Source organism: Aphelocoma coerulescens, chromosome 9, assembly GCF_041296385.1.
Source record: "Aphelocoma coerulescens isolate FSJ_1873_10779 chromosome 9, UR_Acoe_1.0, whole genome shotgun sequence".
Taxonomy (NCBI): Eukaryota; Metazoa; Chordata; class Aves; order Passeriformes; family Corvidae; genus Aphelocoma; species Aphelocoma coerulescens.
In genome coordinates, this window is record NC_091023.1 from 15,934,688 (window position 1) to 15,956,741 (window position 22,054).

Genomic DNA, 22,054 nt, shown 5'->3' on the forward strand with positions numbered 1-22,054 from the left:
TGTTGGAATACCAAAAAAACTCCAAACCTTTTCTAAATTTCCTTTCTCAGGAGAGATTTTCCCTGTGCCAATTATCCAAATTTGTTCTGTTTTGGATTTGGGTCTACCAGAGTGATTGGTAGGGAGCAGCACACAAGCTGGGGTGTGGTCTAAGAGGAACTGTCCAAAGCAGGCTAGAGGTTGTCTTCATTTTGAAAATGAAAAAGACCTCTGAAAAGATACATATGGAGTCTCCAGGAATGCATCATTATTGCCCCTCATCACAGCAGTAGCAGGTTTAGGAGCCAGCCCTGCTTATCTTGAGTTGGAAGACAAGAAACGGGTGAAAGGTTTGGAGAGCAGGGGATGGTGTGGTACAGAACTTAGAGACAGCCTCACACCTTTGGCCCTTGGTACCTATTCCCTGCACTTGAGTTAGGTCCTTCCCTGCCGTGTACTTGCCTCGCTCTCTGATTTTGGTGGTTTTGTGGGGCCAGTGGGTGCCGTGGTGGGCTGCAAACAGTTCAAGGATCATTCTGCAAATATGTGATGCATCAGCAGAGGAAAAATTTCCTGATTAATTTCTCAGGAGAATTTCTTCCTTCTTATTTGCAATAATAAAATAGTTGAGGCAAGGTCAGATGCTATTTATAGCCATCTCACTGCTGCTTGCTCCTACTCGCCTGGGCAGTAAGCTCTGCACAGACACAACGAGATTAATCCTTCATGACACTGAACCTTTTATTTCCCTTGTTGTGCTTGCAGACTCCAGAGCCTCCTTCCTCTGCAGAGTCCAGTGCACTAAGCCTTCAATACAACACAGCAGCAGTGGAGCTATGGAAAAGTTTAGAAAAACATTATCTGTTCAGCAAACCAGGGATTGTCTGTGGGGTTGGAGACTTTGGTTTCTAGGTCAGCTGAATGGTTTGAAATTTTTCATCACAAGCTCCATGCCAAGCTCATACACTGCAGAATTAACTGAGGTTTTGTGCAGGTAGGTCCAGTCCTGGCATGGCAAGAAATGCTGAGTGCTCTGATGTATTTTCCAGTATATAAACCTTACTTCACTTCCCCTCAAAAAGAAAAGTTTTAATTGAAGCTATATTTTATATGATGAAGAGACCTTTATATAGAAGCAGGTTCGATAGGACAGTCTAACACAGAATGCATGACAGCTGCCAATAATCTGACATGAAGTTTAATGCAAGGGGAACTCATTATGAAAAATAGTCTGAGGTCTTGGTTATATCACACATGTGACCTCTCATCTCAGGCAGTCAGAATCGGTTTGCTTTGGCTACATTCTCTCTAAAATCCTCTGACTTTTGCACCTCTTTCATCCTTGTTTTTGCTGTGAAAAGCGCAGGGTGAGCTGGGAGCAGCTGAATACCTGTAGTTGCTCTGGCTACAGCTGCTTCTCCCCATAAGCTTCAGTGTGTCAGTGCTCAACACAAGCAAAATGGTGGTGGGAGGGCAGCCCTGGCTGTGTGAGCTGACTGTAAAGCTGTGCAGTGCCTGCCTCACTGGCACCCTGCCTGTTCCACTTCCTTATCCCCACTGCCAAGCTCCAGAGAGCAAACTTAAAGGACTGAAACTTTTGGGTCATTTTATCTGAAGCCATGGTGCTGCTGTGAAGCCTTTTCCCTAGGGAAGGGGACAAGAGTTTGTGCCAGCTTGCTGAGCATCTGGCATGAGAGGGGCTTTGGTAAGAATTCATTTGCAAGTAGTGAAGGCAAGTGTGAATTCAGAACATGTGCCTGCACATGGAGCTGAGCCAGTCTGAGGTGTTTGGGGTGGGTGTTAGCAGTGAGGTGAATCCTCTGTGTTTCTCTTTGGGGGACACAGCAGCCGAAGTGATGGAAAAATCTAACAGCAAGTTGTACATGTTTCAGTGAGACAGCTTGTTTCTTAAGCCCAGGAGATTGGTGACTGTGGCATCACAGGTACAAATCAGATTGCTCAGCATGGAGTTTGCTGGCTTAAACATATCTTGACAGGTACCAGAATGACGATGGATAGTAAGGGTCTGTTAGTGTTATGTTATGTGTCACCATGCAGCCTGTGGAGGCTCCACAAAGGATTCTCTCAACGGTTATCAGTGAGAATTGGGCTCAATTGTCTAGTGATGGTCAAGATGCTCACTCCAGGTCTTTTCTCTAGCTTTTGTTCCTGCACAATGCTCCAGTTACAGCAGCCTTTCTAATCCAAGCCACCTCTGCAGGCTGGAAACCACAATCCCGCCGAAGCCCAGCCAGCACTGTCCCAGATGCGAGTGAAACTGAGCCTTTACAGTTTGCTGAAATTCTTTCACCTGAGGTTCTGCTGCTTAAAATATTTTTTCCTATTTTTCTGTGAAATGAACCACTCCTAAATCTCAATGAGGAAAATAAACATCTTCCAGCATCAGAACCCAGCAGCACTTACGTGTTGTGTTTTCCCCTTCTTGGCTCTAGATGTTGGCATGTTAAGATCAAGATGGACAGGGCAGGGTGTTCCCAGTGCTCTCTCAGTGCTGCTGCTCTGATTTCATGTGTCTTCTCTGGCTGGAATACACAGAGTTTGGTGCAAAGCTGCAGCAATGGTCCAGCGATCTCATTCCAGTGGGGTGAGCAAGCAGACCTTAGAGCACATACTGAGGTTGTGAGTCTACATTTGTCATTTTTTCCTTGCTGATTTTCATTCAGCAGTTGTTGTACAATGATCAAAATCTCCTTGTGTTACGTGCTTGCACATGCTTATGGCCCCCAAGTTGCTTGCCATCCAAATAAACAAAATTACTACTCTGTGGGAGAAATGCTATTATTTTTATTGTTATTAGCTTAAAACAATGGAAAACCAGGCACAAAGAAAACAAAATTGTTTTTTTCCAGTGGCTGCACAGTGAGATTGTGACAGGGCCAGGAACTGAGTCCAGGTGTCCTGAGTCCCAGCCCAGACCTTTAAGCACCAAAATATCCTGCTCCTTGTGAATTCAGAGTGTTTTGGCAAAAGTTTCCCCAGAATGTTTCATAACTAATGTCAGAGCTAGACTCTGAACGTGTCTTACCAGTTAGGAATTTTGCTTTTATATACACTCACCCACTTAAAAACTCCCCCAAACTTAGCAGCTGTTGGCTTCTTTGTGTTACTTGAGTGTTTCTAAGGCAAATATGGAACATGATAAATTGAGAAACGTTGAGTTGAAATGTTCTGCTTTGAGTCCGCTTAGCAAACTCCAAAGGTCATCTCTGCTGTGAAGAGCCAGCAGGACAAGACACAGTGTGAGCCTTGTTTGAAAGGGATTTTCTATTGTCTAGAAATCAGTCTTGTCACATTTCACAGGGATGGATGTTATCCAGAACTAAGCCCATCCTGGGATCTCTGACAGTTTTTGACAGCTTCTGGAAAGGATCTAGAACTAAGGGGAAAAAGAACATCCCACAACAGACTATTGCAGGTTGTGTCTTGAGGGACCACTTCCCTTTCTGAGATGCCTTCAGTCCCTTTTAAATCTGCACAGATGGGGTGCAGTTTGTGAATAGAAATCTGTGGTGTGAAGGAATGCAATTCCCCCAAGCAGCTCAAACCATGGCTTCTTAGGAGCCCTCTGGATCAGGTCAGCAACTTGTGTATCTCCAACAAACCTCTTGTTCCATCTTGACTGTCTCTAATTACCAGCTGCAGTGGCGTTCCTGCAGACACTCAGCAGGACCTGAAAATTCCCATTGTGAGATGCTCTGGTCAGTCCTTTATTCCATATTCGATGGTGTCCAGCTGCAATGACCTTTTCCAGAGTGGGATTATGTTGAAATGATCTGTTTCAAAATGGAATGTATGTTTCTGAATAGGAATGACTCTAAAAAAAAAATACTTCTACACTGAAGGGGTTTTGTTTTTTTATGTGCTGTCCCAGTTAAAAATTTCTTACAGTCATTTTTCATGCCTGCTGGAAAGCCAAGGGATTATTATGGAGAGTGGTGTCCTTTGGAAAACTCCAAATGAAAGACTGGAATAGATGTTGTTTTTGCAGTAAAATCTGGCTTCCCTGCACATGTTGTCAGTACAGAGATAATCCTTAAAAACTTCTGGTGTTTACACAAGGCAAATTTTTTGCGTTTCTGTGGGCACTGTAACACAGCTGTGCTTTGGTGTGCAGACCTGGGGAGCAGGCAGGGATGCTGTGGCTTTCACCTTCCTTTTGGGGATATTCCTGTGTGCTTCTTGGACTGTCTCTACCCTGGAGCCTGTCTGCTCTGCTGCAGGATGGCAGGGTGTGAAGCTCATGCTTCACTGCAGGTCTCTGTTCTCGTTCTGCTGGTGGGATTTCTGCTGGGTGCCTGTGCAGGTGAGCTGCTGTACCGTGTCACATGGATGTGCCTGAGCTTGCTGGCTCTGGTGCCTCAGGAGCAGCCTCTTGGCACAGGGCTTGGTGTGGGTTTTGATGTCAAGGAGAACACTTGGACACAGCCTAGCCAGGGCTAGCATTAGCCTGGCCCTGGCTGACATGTTTGGGTCAGAGTGTGGATGTGTCCCAGCTTGCTGGTACTCAGTGGTGTTGGCTTTCTTTCAGAAGCAAGTGCTTGAGTGACTTCTCTCCTGCTAGCTCATGCAGATGTTTCACCTGAACATCTGTTCTGCTCCTGATGCTCCCAGCAGCTGCTGTGGATGTTTTTAGCACTAACAGTTCTGTTTGTTTACAAGGCTTTCTCCAGGGTGAAACTAATGTCTGGTCTCAGTTCTGAATCTCTAAACCCAAAATAACTTGGTATACCAAAATAAACTTCTCTTTATACCTCTGCCACTATCAGCAGAGCCAGGCCTTTTGCAGCTATACACAGCTGAGCTTAATAAATGGTTCTGAGTCCCCATCTCCAAGCAGAAGCCCTCAGCCTGGACATAGCTCAGCCTCCAAGGCTTGTAGACAGAGCGGTCTCAGCAGCTGCTTTCCCCTTCTCTCTCCATCTCATATCTCATGAGAGCATCTTTCCACCTGGGACTGTGCAGGGGGTTGGAGCAGCTGAGTTAAGAGGATGTGCTGCTGGAAAACAGGCTGGATCCCATCACCAGTTGCAGTGACTTGTCTGGCTCTCTTTTCCCATTTCACTTATACGGGGCTTTCCTCTCAATTCAGCTTTTTTCTTTAGCCTCTGAATTCAGGTTTTCCTTGGTTATCCCATCATTTCCCAGTCCAGTGGTGTCAAAAGGATGTCACAGGATGCAGCATAAACTGCTGTGTTCACCTTCCTACATCACCAACCTCACCTGGTCTTTCTTATCTTGTTACAGCTGAACAAGCTGGAGGAGGCAGCAAATGCAGCTCACACCTTCTTCATGGCAAACCCTGAGCACATGGAGATACAACAGGACCTCGAGAACTACAAGACCACATCAGGGAAGGTCAGCTTGATTGACCAGGAGGCCAGGCAGCACATGGTGAGTCTGAGTTGAAGAGGTGCCCAGCTTAAGTATCAGGAAGTCTGGAGAGGAGAGGAGAGATTTAGGGGGCCCAGAGAGATGCATCTATAAATGGGGAGATTCTTACCAATGCAGCAAACTTTTCCTTTCAGCATTTTCCCTTAAGGTAAGCCTGCTCCTGCCTTCTCAAGGCACTCTGCTCTTTGTTTGATTGCTACATCCCCAGCCTGGCCCCCCTCTTCAGAGAACTTGGGGGTCATCCATGGCAGCGAACACACACCAGCGGACGGCTTCGATGGAAGCCTCCATGACAGATCTTGGCTCCTGTGTGTTTCTTTTGAGCTGAGTTCTCCCACCTGGGTGGGGTAAATGCACTTGAGTGGCTGTGCTGGTGAGGGTGCAGGGTGGCAGGCAGGAGTGTGTCAGCTTTTTCCACCTCCCCAAAGCAAAAGCCCAAGACAAATGCCGGGGCCACCCCCAACTTCCCAATTCCACAAGACTCAAGGGAGCAGGAGTGGCTGTTTGGTGTAATTAATGGAGGTGCTCATTAAGGGCCATTCTAAGAACAATCTTCCTAGGTCAGGACCAGTCTTTTTCCTTGGCATTCAGTGTTGTTATTTGTTGGGAGGGTAAAAACAGAAAAAAAGGATTTTTTTTTATAATGCATAATCTAGGAGTGGCACTGAGGATTCCCTAAGTATGGAGGAGTTGAGAAGAGCATTTAGGCAGGTTTAGTAGGTTCCAATGGTCCAAAAGTCCACTGATGGCTTAAACATGGTTTGGTACAAGGGGTTATATCTAGTAGGTATCTGGGGAGATTGTCCTGTCCCTGCCCCTTGTTCCATCTTTTGAGAAGCATCTACAGGTGGCAAGGGCAGGGTGCTGTGGTCCAGGCAGTGTAGCCTGCTCATGGTTTGTGTTCTGCCTTCCTACTTTGCAGGAGGACTACAGTGCTGGAGTGAGGCACTATGACAGGGAGGAGTATGAGCTGGCCATTGAATTCTTGGAGCGTGCCTTGAAAGGATACTACTCCGAGGATGAGGATTGCCAGATCATGTGCGAGGGACCGCAGAGATTTGAGGAGCACGAGTACCTGGATTACAAGGCTGGTCTCTACGAAGCTGTTGCAGGTGAGATCTTTTTGCATTTTTAGAGTTCTCACCCTTGGCCCTGAAATGTTTTTAGTTATTGAGTTTGGGCCTTTGGCTGGATTTGGTGAAGTGTTTTCCCTTCCATCTCTGGTGCTGGTGAGTAACTCTGCAGGAGGCACTTGGAATCCCAGAAAGTGCAAACTCAGAAGACAGTGAACTAGAACATCTCGTTTTGGTCCTGAATGGAAGCTGGACTAGAAGAATTGCATTTGCAGATGTGTGGAGCATTTGCAGCTTTCCATTACAGCTCAAAGTTTAGGTGCTTTATCATTAACTGCTTCCGTTTCCCCTGTACACATCTCGCACACCTCCCTGGGATCTAGACATTGCTGGCCTTTGTTTATGTTTTCTGTTTCTGAGAGCATATGAAAAGAGCAGCAGAGTTCTCTTGGCCATGCTCCAGGTGGCCAGGAAAGTTGCCAAAAAGGCTCGCAACATGGATTTTCTCCCCATCCAAAAGGATGGATTTGTCATTAGTGGAGGCCCACCTAATTATGATCTTGACTGAAATCTCTGGAGAGAATTGAGCGTTGCTATGTAATCTTCAGATTTGCATGTGTGGCTCTGAGCCAGAGGGGATTAAAACAGTTCATTCTCAGTAGAAATGAGATTACATTTAATTAGTCAGGAGGGAAGGAAGAGCAATAAATTAAGGTTTGTTTGGTGACAGAAATCTTATTTATCTGCTTACGGTCTTGGAGTAGCATCAAGCTCTGGAATCTTGCTTCTTGTGTGGAAAATACTTCGCTCAGATGCAGACTGCTTTTTGGATTTGCATAATTCTGTTTGTGTCGAGACAGGAAATCTAATTAAAACAACCAAGAGGAGAAACCACCAGCATACCAGACGGGAAGCTGCCCTGGTGGGGTTTGTTTACCCATGCGAAAAATAGAAGTGTTGGAAGGGCTGACTTGGTACCAGCGTGGCTCTCAGCTGATCAGACCTGCTTTTAGAGCCCTGACTAGGACCCCAGGGGCCACATCAAGAGAGCAGTCCTCAGCGGCAAAGCAAACCCAGCATCCTTCTCACTGAAAGCTGCTGCTCTTCGAACAGGACAAACTGTTCCTATGCTGGGCAAGCCGGGTGCAGCCCCAGTGAGCAGAGGGGTTTCTGTGCTGGCCCATCCTGAGCACAGACAGGGTCATGGTGTGGTGGTGCTCAGAGCAGTACATCACCTGGGAGGGACAACAGGCCAGATGGTCCCTGCAAATGCTGTGGCTTGGCCAGGGATGCCTGGGCATAACAACTCTAAACCCCGGGACCATTCAGGTACCCAACAAAACAGGGAATTGAGGGAGGGAAATAAGATACGTGATGCAACTGCTTTTCTGTTGGAAACTAGGTGGTTCCTTCCAGGGCAGCATAATCCAAAGTTCACCCCTGGTCCAAGGCACTCAGGCCCAGATGTTTCAACAGGGAGTGGGAACACTACGCTACAAAGAAAAGAGAGTTTAAGTTTCTTCAAAACTCATTTCTCTCTTTAATCCCAAACTGCTTCGCTGTGCTGCTGCTTGAGGTTGAAACACTCTCACCTTTTCCCCCCAGGGACAGATACATTTCAGTGAATTGATTCCAGTCTATATAACCTTAGTTCTAGGGCACTTTGAGAGTACCAAGAAAAAGCAGTGCTTCTCAGTGATGGATTATTTCAGATCTAGGATGCTTAAACAGGTTTAAATTACAACAATATCATTTATGTCCTTTCCCTTCTTGCTTTTCTTAATGTAATACCCTGTGTGTGTATGGTAAGTCAGATAACTATTCAGACTACCTGTGAAGAGCAAATAGGCACTGTTCTGAGTTTCCACTTGATTTCATTGCAAATTCCTCAGGCGGTTTTTATGGCAGCTCTAAGAAATGCTTTGGTAGCTGAGCACATGGTTATTTTCAAGCCCGTATTTGTTCCTTAAGGTTTTTAATGGTGTGCAGAGACAGAGCAAGCAGAGTAAATTCATAAGTACATTGCAGCAAAGGCTCCAAAATGGAATCAGATGTCAGTGTTGGCTTTGAAAATTGTACAGCTGGTACAACGCCTATACTGTGGACTCCCACCAATTAAGAAACTTTGTTAATGGCAGATGTTTACCATGTGTTCGTGATTCCCTGGGATATACCTCATCTTTGAGAAGCAGCAAACATGGGGTTTTCTGCTGCCCAGATTTGCACCTCAGACCTTTCAGATGGGGTGCAGGTGCCTTGCTTGGCCGTGCTGGACAATCCGCACCAACCCCTCTTAGCTAAACCTCCCCGTGCCCTCACAGAACCTTTCTTGCTGCAGGAAAGGAGAGGATTGAAGATGAGGTGAAGGAAGGGAGTCTGGAGCTGGATTTCATGTGGCAGCACATGTGGCCGCTTGTCTTCACACCTCTGCTTGCTTTGTGGGTTTGTCTCTTGGGGTTGAAGTGCTACCTGCCACCTGCAGCCCCTGCCACCAGCTTCCCTGGGCAGCTCCCGCCACACAAAAGAGATGCTCAAGCTCCCTCTACAGTTGACAGAAGGAGGAAGGCGTTTCTCAAGGGGGGCAAAGCTGTAACTGCAACTCTCTCAAATTGGCTTTGAGGAGGAGCCTGAGCTCCTCTCGGTGCACACTCGCCTGCCAGACTAAAGCAGTGTGAGTTGCACATCCCTCAGCTCAGGAGTTTTATCCTCTGTCTGTCCTTGTCTCAGCACTGTCGCCATCCTTCTCAGCTCAGGCCACCTTCTCCCTTTTTTCTTGGCAGATCACTACATGCAGGTCCTGGCCTGCAAACACGACTGTGTCCGAGAGCTCGCCACGCGTTCGGGCCGGATCTCGCCCATCGAAAATTTCCTTCCCCTCCATTATGACTACTTGCAGTTTGCCTATTACAGAGGTAAAGGCTCTTGTACTGTTCCTCGTAGCACCTGCTGAGTTCTGTTCATTTTGTGCAAGTTTATATTGTTCCATGTGGGAGTAAGGCAATTTCCCCCTCATTTCCACACTACAGTGATGCAGAGACGTGGTCTGAAAGAGAAGCAAATAGCAGTGGAAATTGTCTCTTCAAAAGTCAGGTTGTCTGAAATACAATTAAGTAGTTTTGTGAAGGTGTTTTAGATCATCAGTCAGGTTTTAAAAGCCCAACCTTTAGCTTAAACTTTACTGTTCTTTAAATAAATCATGTTTTTTTTAGGATCCTTTCATTTGCCTTTTGATATTAAAATCCTTGGGATTTATATGTTTCACAATTTCTGAAATGACCTGATAAATTTTCTAAATTAATACATAAGAGATATATGAATTAGCTCAAATTTATCCCAAGATGCCAATTTTTGCCAATTGCCAAATATTTTAAGATTCGCAGTAAAGTCACAGGAGCTGGCAGCATGTCAGGAGTTGGCAGTGCTAAAAAATCATGCCAGTTGTGTGGTTCTGTGTGCTATTTTACTATGTTCTGTTATGTAAAAGAAAATAGAAATCTGCTCTCTCAGGATTCTGCAAAGAACTCTTTCCTGAAAAGGGCAGAATGCACAATGGTCAAAATTTCTACTCAGACATAAAGATTCTTCATTCATCAACACAGTGGGAAGAAAGAAGGAGGAGTCAGCAGCATTTCATGTGTGGTGTACAGGCTTCTTTATTCCTCTGCCCAGTTAGAGGTTTAATGTGGTGGGTAAAACCCCCTGGGCCCTGAGAGATGCTGCACAGATGAGAAGTAGCTTGATGCCAGACAGTATCCACATCCTGCCCATCCAGTTGGATCCCATTTGGGTACCATCTGATCTGTGCATGGTGGCAAAAAGTCCTGTGTCTGTGCCTCAGTTTCCTTGCCAGTGAAGTGGAGTGGTTAAGACAAAGTGGCATGAAAAGAGCCTTGCGAAGTGCTGGGCTGCCCCTTCAGCTGATGGGGACCTCAGGCTGTGCCTCCCTCCCTGCAGTCCCCTCCTGGGCTCTGTGTGAGCCCCCTGTGCCCCCCTGACCACTGTTGTGTTGCCCACCAGTCGGTGACTACGTAAAAGCCCTGGAGTGTGCCAAGTCCTACCTGCTCTTCCACCCGGATGATGAAGATGTCCTGGAGAATGCAGGTTATTATGAGGGTCTCTTGGAAGGTACAGTGGATCCAGCCACCATCAAACCCCGAAAGGTGAGAGTGAGTGACACCTGAGAGCTCTTGGTGGGAGGCTTTAGTAAAAGAATCTGCTGAAAATAAAAGCGGCTTGGCAGCTTTCCCACAGTGGGACCACTTTGAAAAGAGAAGTGGAAGTGCTGGGCTTGCTGGTGATGCTGAGGTGGTGATTTTTGGGGTGCAAGTTCAGAGTCACTGGTGTGGAAGAGAGGCCAGTGAACAGGATCTGCTTTAAATGGGGACTTCAGCTTAGTAAAGCCTGAGCAAGGGCAGGGAGGGCAGTGACCAACAGTGTAAACCCTTCTCTTGTCCAGTGCTCCGGAGGATGCACAGAGGAGGAATGCAATGAAACACTGAGCAAAAGGCTGAGAAATATTTCCCAGGGGAGGCTGGGATCCCAGCATTACTCTCAAGTGTCTTAGCTTGGAGTTCAGGGCTCAGCTGTCACAGGGTTAGGCTGGGGTAAAATAACCAAACTGTCTGTGTTCCATCAACCAGCAGGACTGGCTTCCTCTCTGGTCTGGGCAGCCTTTATCTGTGGCCCTGGGGCTGCCTTCTTCACCATGCAGAAGTTCCTCCCATCCCATCGCATCCCTGCTCATTCCCCTTGCACCATAGAGTGTTGGCAGGAATTGGTTTTTCCATTCCTTTGGGAACTCCTTGACTTCCAGGCAAATCGAGGTGAATTTGGTAAAGTGTTAAAAAATAAAAGCAAAATGATAAAAAGGAAAACAAGAATAATTGTTATTTTTCCTCACAAGATGAATCTAGGAAAAAACCTGAAGTTGACAAAAACATTTAATTGTTTACAGTGTTTTGAAGTTTTCTGTAACAAATGAATTGATTTTTGCTTTGCACAATACTTTTCTAGGAGAAATACCAGTGTTTTGTTTACAGACTTTTCATTCAAAATAAAGCCCTCTGATGGACAATTTCCAGCTGGCTGTGCTTTGAGGTCCCCATCCAAGCACTCTGAGTGCATCCCAGGGCCAGGCCATGGGCTCCATGTGGGGAACTGAGGCACAGTCCAGCCAGGGTCCCTGCCCCATCAGCCTGCCCCTGTTCTGCAGCTGGGGTTTCTCTGGCCAGCCTTTTGCCCAGATATTTGGAGGCTCTCCAAGGTGCTCAGGAGTTTCTTCCAGCTATGGACATGTGTTTTGGGGATTCAGGCTTCCTAAATGAGTTGCTGAACACCTTCTGTCATGTACTGAGTGCCTCAGCCTTGTGCCTGGGGTTGCTCCAAGCATCCCTCGCCCCACGGGACTTTGCAGCATTGCATGGAAACCAAACCCCTCTGAAGCAGAGGTGCATTGCCACTGTCTTGCAAAAGCTTGCCATGTGCAACTACTCCTGTTTTCCTTCTCTTTTCAGGAAGCAAAAACGCTGCTGCGGCGCCACAAGCTGGAGTCTCACCTCTTGCAGGTGGCTGCGGCCGGCCTGGGATACGCCTACACGGAGCCGGTAATGCCTGGGTGTGCTGTGGCAGGACCTGTAGGAGTTCACAGCTGTAGGACCAGCTCCCCCCCTCCCCTCTGCTATAAAGCCAGTCCTGTGCAGGTGACTCGGGAGCTGGGTCTTGGCCTGGTTTGTTCCCTATAGGAAAATAGTGGTGGCAAAGCAAAGGCAGGCAGTCCTGGGGTGATGGAGAGGCACATACAGCCTCGTCCAGCTCTCCTGCCATGGTGTCTGTCTGAGTCTCAGCCACTGCCATGGTGATGGGGTGAGACAGAGATGCCTGGGCAAGCTGAGCTTCCTAGGTACTCATCACAATGTGCCAGTTTGGATTCACGTTTTCAATCTGGTGACCTCAGGCCATTGCCCAAAGTTGTGTGGGATGGATCCAGAGAGGCTGGCTGATGTTCCTGGGAGTCAGGCAGAGCAGGTAATGCCCTGGCTTTGGCTGGGCATTAAATTAAGAAGTTTGACCTCTCTCTTTTCCCACAGAACTACTGGAACAGGTATGGCCCCCGCCAGGACGAGCACAGGTGAGCCACAGTCACCCCAGCTGAGCTGCAGCTTTGCCATTCCCCACGGTGGGATCAAGGGGATGTGCTCATGGTGGGGTACCAGCCTGCCATTCGGGGGTACTGCCCATCCACCCAGCTCACCATCATGGCTGAATTAGGGCCCATTGCCCCCTACCATTGCAAACATTCCCACAAGGACCTTATTTTAGCTGAGTGCCTCAAAACCAGCAATGGTCTGGAGGGAATTTGATTGATGGGGCAAGTGGTGCTGGTCAGATTTGTTGGTGTCTGTGCTTTGCTGGTGGAAACTGTTGCTCCCATTCCCAGATGTTTGCCACAGGACAGGGTGAGGGCTTCAGCTTGTATGTTGTGACATTTGTACAAAGTACTGATCTGTTTGGAGGTTTTGTGTATTAGTTTCCAAAGGGTGCAAAAGTGCAAGTGCAAGAACTTGTGGCCAAAGTTGGGATGTTCCTCTTCTCATTTGCTCCTCAGTGTCCCATCAAGTATCAGCAGTGAACCAGAGGATGGGCCCCGGCTGTCCCTGACAAAGAAACCCATGCCAAAGCCAGATCGAGAGCTGAAGGAGGGTAAGGCTGATGGAGATGTTTCAACAAAATCGGGATGGTTTTTTTCCTGTTGCTAGAGACTACACACTGCAAAGGCTGGCCACTGAGCAATGAGAGCCACTCCTATTTAAGGAGTTCAAGTTTTGTTTAAGAGACAGAGAAATCTTCATGCTGCCACAGCATTTCTGGGTCTGTGGATCCCAGGGCACTGCTTTTTGGACATGTTTTTCCCACCTGCTGAGCTGCTCAGTACAGAGCCCTGGAGCTGGGAGGTTGGGTCTTCCTCACCATGGGGAAAGTGACACCAGCACACAGTAGTTTTTCCTCTTTTGGTGCTTTTAAGATCAACATGTTCCCTGTTGTCCAGGCTGCAGAAGGAGGGATGCTGGAAGCATCTGGTCCTGATGCTTTGCTAAATGTGCTGGATCACACTGTATTAGCTTATGATTTCATGTCTTAGCTCACATGAAATCACTTGTTTATAAGCCTGTCAGCAGACATTTCAACTGATTTCAGCACATTTTCGGCAACCACAGAAAATACCATAACATCTTCTACTAAAGACAGGATTTTTCCCCATAACAATTTTGAAAAACAATATTGTAGCCAAGCACCAAAGCAGAGTCCTTGCTGCAAAACAACAGGGTCTCAAGCCAGGAGGTGTCTTGTGTCTCTAGCAAGCCAGCTCCACAGCAGCAGGCAATTAAACCTCCCTCTAATGCAATGGATGGTAGCGCTTTTTGGGGAATTTCACAGCTTTCCCCAGCCTAAGTTGTGTCCAACTGCTCAGTGTTGTGTTCAGAGTGTTGTTATCCCTTCTCTAGCCATACATAAAATAGGCAAATACCACAGTAAGATCCCAAAGATCTTGCTTAAGCCAAGAGCTGGTTGAATTACATTTGTTGGCCTGTTTGCCGTTTATAACCAAGTAATTTCAGAGTCCTTCTTTCTGTTTTTATTTTTCTCTATGCTCTTATTCTGGTTTACTTGCAGAATGTTTTTGTTTACAAAGAAAACTGAAACCATTCAAAAAGAAACTGGGATTTTTGTCCATCCAGCTGCTGCCTTTCTCTGTTGTCTTTTTTTCTGTCTCTCTTTTTTACTTGGAAAAAGAAAAGGCCAAAAGAAAAAAGTCTGGTTTAATTTTGTACTCTTTTAATTTTGTACTTCTACCCTTCCCCCCTTCCTCCTTTCTGCCAATGCCTTCACTCCCAAAAGTCCAAAGAATTCCTCAGTTTCTTTGGGGTGTTTTTCACAGAGCACAGAGACATGGAACAGGTCTGTCTCTCTGCTGATGCTTAGAGGAGGCAGAGGCAAGGAAAGCAGGTGGGAGCACACTGTCAGTGTGGGACAAGGGTTCAGTGTCCATGGCACAGAGCTGCCCCACTAGATCCTTGGGAGAAACAGAAGAAATGTTGGAAGTGGTGAGTGATGCTTTCCATGTTCATCCCTCATGTGCCTGTGGCTGGGGATGAACATCTGAGCTGGAAAACGCAGCACTGATTTGGAGCGTGCCAGGAGTATGGATTTGAGAATCCTGATTCTGATCCAGCTGCATTTGCAATAAGTGTGGTTATCAGGCAACAAAATCAGCACAGTGAACGCCAGAAACGTCCCATCTTTTCCATTTCCAAGAAACCTAACTCTTCAGAAATAAAGTTGTGGGCTAATGACAGGGCTCTGTGGGGGTTACGTGTCCTCCATGGGCCAAGGAAACCTGCCAAGAACACAGTTTTGACTCAACAGGCAAGAAAAGTTACAAAAACATTGTCACAGAGAAGTTCTGTAGTGCCACATGGTGAGAGGAACTCTGTGACTCTGTTTCCTCTATTTCATTGTGTCTTTGTGACAACAAATAATTTCCCCCACAGTTTAGATGTATTTCACTTTTCTCCTGGAGAAACGTCTGGTTTAGGCTTTTATTGTTGCCATTCATTTCATTTTCTCTTTTCGAGGAGATGCAGGAAAGAGACTTCAAAAGGTGGTGGTTTAGGGGCCTTGCTCTGGTTTTTTTGATCAGTCAAATTTGATGGGGATGGATTGAAACCTCTCATAAAAAGCTTGCAGGCAGAGGGAGGCAGCTCAGAGACAGGATGTGGGGGATGGCAGGGACAGCCATGGCAGCTCCTTTGCCTCAGTGGAGGAGGATTGTCCTCAGGGTGCTCTGGTTCACCCACTCCCTGCCCCCATTCTTGGAGAAGAGCAGTGCTTGCTGCAAGCTCAGCACCACGTGAGGTTTTCTCTCTGTATAGAAGACAAAAACCACTGATGACAGTTGCAGAGAGTGGCTTTGCATGCCAAGCCAGCAGGATCCACACAGCACAAATGCAGTGGGAACCTACAGCCTTGATGGTGTTGACAGCTGGGCCAGAGAGCCAAGTTAGCCACTGTCTGTGTCCCTCCCTGTGTCCCCCTGGGGTTTGGTGTTTTCAGGCTGTGCTCCCAGCGTTTGCAAGGCAGCTGTTGAGATGGTAGAAAATGCTGATGCTCCTGCAGCAAATTGATTTCATCACCATGTGTTCCCATTGCTTCTTTTTCTTCTATTACTGATGGGAGGCCAAACTCTGCTCTCTGCTGTGGAACTCTTTGCCTGTCAGCGCACCTGGGTGACTTCAGCTGGCCTCCAGCCACTGTACAAGATGTCAGCGAGGCCAGGGCATGTTCAGCAGGATGGTTTTGTGTCTCTGCTCAGGGGGCCCCCTTCTCTACAGCGATGTGAAGTTTGTCTACAACTCTCAGCAGCTGAATGGCACCCAGCGAGTGCTGCTGGATAACGTCATCTCAGAGGAGCAGTGCCGGGAGCTGCACAAGGTGGCCAGTGTGAGTAGGCAGTGGCCCTGGGCTGAGTGTGACAGCTGAATGTATGACCAGCCTCTGGAGAGCTTCTGGGTTTATGCTTTGCTCCTGGGTGTTACAGCTGATGCCGGGATGCCTGTGGAGAGCAGGTGGATGCTTGTCCCCGTAGCACACCCATAACTGCAGCACGGGAGCTGCTGCTCCATCCTGGGCTCTTCTTACGAACACGCTGCAAGACAGAGCCTGGGCAGAAGGAGCTCTTTCCCCATGTTATACACAACCCCAAAGGATGCTAATCCACTAGTCTGGTTGAGCCTTCTCATTCACCATTAACTGACCCTGGCAAGGGACTGAGCGTGCCAGAACATCCCCTGGTAGGAGGTGGGTGGTTGATATCCAGCATCCGCGTTCATGGAGAGCTGCAGCACCTTCCCACCCAGCTCACCTGGCCCAGTGAATGCAGCCCTGAGGGATTTGGGGAAGAGGGTGCCATGTGCTTCCATTGCAGATACCTCCCTCCTGACAAACCAGTTCACCCCTCATCTGTATTCATGTCTTCCAGGGGATCATGTTGGCTGGAGATGGCTACAGGGGCAAAACCTCCCCCCACACCCCAAATGAGAGATTTGAAGGAGCCACTGTCCTCAAAGCCCTCAAGGTACAGCTCCCTCTTCCTTCTCCTCCTCCTGTGCCCTCCCTCCCATTCTGCACATAACACTGACCCCTCCTGGCCTTTCTCCTTGCCCAGTATGGCTATGAGGGCCGTGTCCCGCTGAAGAGTGCCCGGCTGTTCTACGACATCAGTGAGAAGGCTCGCAGGATTGTCGAGTCCTACTTCCTGCTCAACTCCACGCTCTACTTCTCCTACACGCACCTGGTGTGCCGCACCGCCCTCTCTGGTGAGGAACTGGAGCTAGAGTGGAGCAGGGAGGATGGCAGGGGTTCAGCCCTCCGTGGGGGCTTTATGAATGGGGGTCAGAGTAGCTCCATTTTGCTTGATGCTTAAATTGGTGGCCAAGGGCTGGGCAAAGTCAGCATCCCACAGCAGCAAAAAGTGGGCACTGCTGTCCGAAAGGAGCTCATTTCTGTTATGTCTCTTAATTTTCATGTCTGCAACTCTTTTGTTTTCTCCTCCCTCTTCTCTTGCCTCCTCTGTCTGTCCCTTCTCCTTTCCACCCCAGCCCCAGCTCTCCATCTCTCTTCCCTGCAGCAAGGAACAGGCAAACCTGTGCAGATCTGAGTCCTCAGATGTTGCCTTTTCTCCCCAGCCATTCCTTTCCTTCTCTCACCTGTGAACATCATCCAATGTGGGGTCAGGGTAGGCTCCCACCCCATGATGAGACCCCACATAGCATGGCATTTCCATCTCATGCACCCCTTCTCCTTCCCCCTTCCTCCACATGGTTCTGCCTAGGCCAGCAGGAGAGAAGGAATGATCTGAGCCATCCCATCCATGCTGACAACTGCCTCTTGGACCCCGAGGCCAACGAGTGCTGGAAGGAGCCTCCTGCCTACACCTTTCGGGATTACAGGTAGGAAGGAAGGGAGGGGATCTCCCTAGGGACTGCTCTCCCTCTGGCTGTCCCCCACCTATGGCTTAGTGGAGCAGTGTGGGATCTGTCCACGAGGTGGGGGTGAGCCTTGAGACCTCTCCAGTGCTGCCCTTACGGGGATCTCCCACTTCCTTCCCCAGTGCCCTCCTGTACATGAACGCAGATTTCGAAGGCGGCGAGTTCATTTTCACTGAGATGGATGCCAAAACTGTGACGGTGAGTTGGTGCTGTGGGCCAAAAGCTGTTCCTCAGCAGTCCATGCTCAGGGCTCTGCACTTCCCTGGGCAGCCTGCGGCTCCTAACTTGCAAACAGCCCATACAAAATCCTGCTGCAGAGAAGCACAGACCTTCTGTTTCTCCCCACCCCCAGTGCAGGCAAAGGGCTGGCTGGTAGTTGTCCCTGCCTGGAGGACTGCTGAGCTGCCACCCCATCTCGTGGTCAAACATGAACTAGTGCCTCCATACAGATGCAGTGCCTGATCCAGGTCTCTTCTTCCAGAGTGTGTCACCGTGGTGGACATCAGACCCTGAGAGGGATGTGGCTCAGGCATGAGCCCTCACCTCTGTTTGTGGCCATTAAGGAAGCTGGGCACTCACTCTGTGGTTGAACAGAGGTCTGGGCACCCTGCTGGGGTCTCTGAAGGAGCTGGAGGGTAGATTGGGTCTCCTTAAGTGCCTGAGGGTCGATTTGATTGGCACTTCTTCTCCCTCCTGAGGTCCTGCAGGACTCTTGTGGTCTCTGCCAAGAGAAGAAAGAAAGAGATGTTTCACAGCCGGGCCAGGCTTACCCTGGACGTCCCTGGAGTTACACCATGGCCCCATTTTGCTCTAGGTGGTCAGCTATAGTTTTGCAGAGACTCCATGCCACTGTTGTTTCTGCACGATGTCTGCACAGCAGGAGCAAGCTTCACACCTGCCTGTTTACTCCACACATTTTCCCAGGCACGCCTAGAGCTCTACATGTCCCCCAGAGCAGCTGAGCAGGTCCTGGGGCGATGCAAAGGGATGTCCAGTGAGGTCCCAGGCCCTGGACCGTGGTGAGCTTGGCCACAGCCAGCACGTGCAGCCGTGCTGCTCCTTGCCAGCCTGCTGTTGCTGTTTCCCTGCAGGCCTCCATCAAGCCCAAGTGTGGGAGAATGATCAGCTTCTCGTCGGGTGGTGAGAACCCCCACGGGGTGAAGGCGGTCACCAAAGGCCAGCGGTGCGCTGTGGCTCTCTGGTTCACCTTGGACCCTCTTTACAGAGAGCTGGTGAGTCCCTCCATTCTGCTGTGAGGGGAGTTGGGGCATAGCCAGCATCCCACAGGAGCCAGGACCATCTTATTCTCCAGTCCCAGTCCATCTGTTTTCCTCCCATTACACCTCCCACAGCAGCATTCCCATGATATGAGCTGGTGGCCCTGGGGCAGGTTTTTGCTGCCAGTCCTGCTCCTGGGCACCCATTGCCCTTGGCCCGTGGGGTGCAGTGCTGGGCTGGGGTGCTGAGTGGGGCACGGAAGGGCTCCGTGCAGGGCTGGGCTGGCCATTTCTGACACCTAGTGGCAGCAGCCTGATGGATGGGGAACTTCTCCGGAGCCGTCCACAGCTCAGAGTGCTGTGCTGAGCTGTGCTGCTAAGTCCGCTCGTAGGCATTTTGGCAACCTGAAGTCCATGGCTCTGGGCACCCAAGATGCCTTGCAAGATCTGGGTTGTGGTGCCTTTCACCAGGCACCCTCCACATTCTGTTTTAAAAGCTGCTGTTCCAGCCCCTGCCTCTCTTTGATATCAATTCTGGTCTGTAGAAATAAAAGATACAAGACCAAGCAAAACTAAATGCATTGAGAAAACAAAACCCTTGTTCCTTTCCCTTGTGATGGAGGTGGGCTGCGAGGTTTGGGGAAAAGCTTATTTTCAGACATATACTTCAATGTCTCTCAGATTTTTTTGCACTAGCAGAAATTCCTCCAGGCTTGGTGCCTGTGTGGTAGGAGATGAGCCCTGCCCAGGGAGCTGGAAATCAGCCTCAAGTGGAGGGGACAGGAGGAGGTTGTGCTGCAGCAGTGGCTGCTAGTGGAGTGTGATAAGGGAGCTGCAGAACATCAGCTCTGCCCCAACCACTGCAGCCCTGCAGGGAGGAGAGAATCAGGTATTGAGGTGGGAAAGGATTTGATTTATTTTGCCCAGGAAATCCCCAGCTCGAGTCCCAGGCTCTCCCCATCCTCTCACCTACACTGCTGGTTCTGGGGTAAAATCCTTGCTGCATGTCCTCCCAGCAGCCTGAGCCTCGCTGAATTAGCTGGAGCAGGCACTGAAGCTCTGCTGTTACCATTTCATCACTTCCCCTCTTGCAGGAACGAATCCAGGCAGATGAAGTGATTGCAATGTTGGACCAGGAGCATCTAGGACCCAGTGAAATGAACATCAACCCAAAGGATGAGCTATGAACTAGGCCAAAGACTTTTTCTATTAAATATTTATTTAATATTGTTATTCTTATTAGAACCCTTCTATTTTTGTACAGAGATGCTGTATAAATTAACAGGTTAATATGATTGTGGAGTTTCAGGAGTGCCTCTTCTGTGTTTAGCACAGCTTTTGCTGGAACCCTCATTCTTATGCCAGCATCTCCTGGTGGGGCTGACTCTGCTTCCAGCATTCCCTGTTCTTCTCTAGCACTTCTCAGGACTCATTCAGGCCCACTCTACACCCTTGGAGAATCTATTTCTTTTCTTTTTCAACCAAAAATAGCTGCTTCTCTTTAGCATCGGCTGGAGAAATGTCTCAGGTGTCCTAAGGCACCAGTCTTCCTCCTTCTGCTTCCTCTTAGGGGAAATTGGAGCGTGAAAACTGGAGTAATGATTGTCCCTCACCATTTGAAATATGCCTTTAAGGGGAAAAAACAAAGGAAAACCCAAATCCTAGCAAAATGAAGATACCTCTGTAGCCATGCAAAGCTGGTGTTTGGGCATTAATCCTGAGCAGAGCTTCCGGAAATCAGCTGCTGAGCAGGGGCATGAGCTGTGCACAGGCATGAAGGGATGTGATTTGCAGCTGACTCTGGTGAAATAGGGTCTGTCACTCATGTTCAGTCCCTTCTCTTGCTAATGGCCTGGGAACTTGAAGGATGCTGCTTCACACTGCATCCTTAGAGCTTCCAGCCCAGTCTGCCCCTGGTAGAACCCAAAGTTTGTAGTCATAATTTCCAAGTTCCTGTTGCAAAGCAGCTTAGGAAGAACCATGGTGTTGGATGGTCACGGTGCAGCTCTGTACTCTGGATGTCCTGGCTGCATCCTCCCATCCTGGCAGTGCAGAAGCAGCAGATGTTCATGGTGTGGTAGTATCTATTTGCTCAGAGTGGTTCTGACCCAGCCTGTTGCAGTGAAAGCACTTTTTGCAAGTAGTCAAGTAACTGCTGCTAAGCCAGTAAATCATCCCTCCCCAGCTATTAAATTTAGTCCTGTGTGTGGGATCAGAGCAGCCCCATCTCAATCAGAACAGGCACTGAGCCACAGAATTGCTGTCCCAGACCTAAGGACAAGCTTTTATTTTGACCCAGCAGCTGCTTCTGCTGCTGGAACGCAGTTCCTAAAAGGCAGGTTTTAGCAACCTTGAAATTACTGCAAGGCTGCAATCTATCCAGAAAACACTGCAGGGACCTTTGCTGGAGTTCACATCCTTGAGCAGCTTTGCTCAGCTGCCTGCTGCATTGGCTCTTTCTTCAGTCCTTTTCTGCTCCCCTCTGCCAGTTTTGGCATTCCAGGACTTAAAATCTGCAATAGAGAATTATCTTTGCTCCTGCAGCTTGTTCCTATTCAAACCTCCCAGGCTCAGAAGCCCCCTCTTCCCATCCAGTCACTTGCTGCAAAGGCTGTAGACAAGGATTGTCCTTCTGTAGAGACCTCCTCAAAAGCTGGTCCTGGGCAAGACAGGGGGGAACTCTGTGCATCTGGAAAAACAAGTGCCCAGACTGTGAAGAGGGCACTATTACTGCCTAGAAAATGCTGGAAGAGTCTTTTGCTGCACTTCCTCCAATGCTGAATCTGCAGAGGAAAAAGCTCTGGGTGTTTCTGAGCCACCAGCATTGCTTATTCCTCTGAGGTTATCTCCCTTCCTCAAAGATGGTTGAAAAGATTCATCATGTTGGCTCCCCAAAGAACTGCCCCCAGGTCTCTGCCTTCAAAGAGCCTTCCCTGCTTAAGTGCCTCTTCTGCAAATGCTTAACACCCCCTCCCCCTTTTCAAAACAGCCAGAGGAGAAGCTGGGGGAAGGAGGGGAGGGCAGCTGTTCAGTTTGGAGAGCTGACACCCATTTCATTGTCCCTCCACGTGCACCACGCTGCTGCATCCAAGGCTTGACTCTTAATGCTGCACCTTCTGCATGGGTCTGTGCTGCCATCCCCCAACAACCATTACCCAAGTGCATCCTGCAGAGCTGCCCCTCAGCGCAGCCCCAGCCCTCCCAGGGATCCCACCAGCTGGTTCTCCTGCAAGGAGATGCAGGGGCTGGCACAGGTCATGGTTTGTTTGCTGCTGTGGTGGTCAGCCAGAGCTGTGTCTAAATCCAGGGAAAATAAACTAAACACATC

At 48.8% G+C, this 22,054-nt stretch overlaps 1 protein-coding gene across 5 annotated transcripts in view; it reads left to right on the forward strand.

Annotated features, from left to right (window-relative positions):
- P3H2 (prolyl 3-hydroxylase 2) overlaps nucleotides 1-22,054 on the forward strand; it is a 65,553-nt gene extending 43,499 nt beyond the window's left edge. For all 5 annotated transcript variants that reach the window (XM_069024294.1, XM_069024297.1, XM_069024298.1 and 2 more), the window contains exons 2-15: nucleotides 5,245-5,391; nucleotides 6,314-6,503; nucleotides 9,245-9,376; nucleotides 10,482-10,624; nucleotides 11,978-12,067; nucleotides 12,551-12,591; nucleotides 13,069-13,163; nucleotides 15,835-15,962; nucleotides 16,501-16,596; nucleotides 16,687-16,837; nucleotides 17,353-17,470; nucleotides 17,632-17,707; nucleotides 18,601-18,741; nucleotides 19,821-22,054. In XM_069024294.1, coding sequence (XP_068880395.1) covers nucleotides 5,245-5,391; nucleotides 6,314-6,503; nucleotides 9,245-9,376; nucleotides 10,482-10,624; nucleotides 11,978-12,067; nucleotides 12,551-12,591; nucleotides 13,069-13,163; nucleotides 15,835-15,962; nucleotides 16,501-16,596; nucleotides 16,687-16,837; nucleotides 17,353-17,470; nucleotides 17,632-17,707; nucleotides 18,601-18,741; nucleotides 19,821-19,913 — 1,641 coding nt within the window. In that variant the 3' untranslated portion in view covers nucleotides 19,914-22,054. The remainder of the gene's footprint in view (nucleotides 1-5,244; nucleotides 5,392-6,313; nucleotides 6,504-9,244; nucleotides 9,377-10,481; nucleotides 10,625-11,977; nucleotides 12,068-12,550; nucleotides 12,592-13,068; nucleotides 13,164-15,834; nucleotides 15,963-16,500; nucleotides 16,597-16,686; nucleotides 16,838-17,352; nucleotides 17,471-17,631; nucleotides 17,708-18,600; nucleotides 18,742-19,820) is intronic.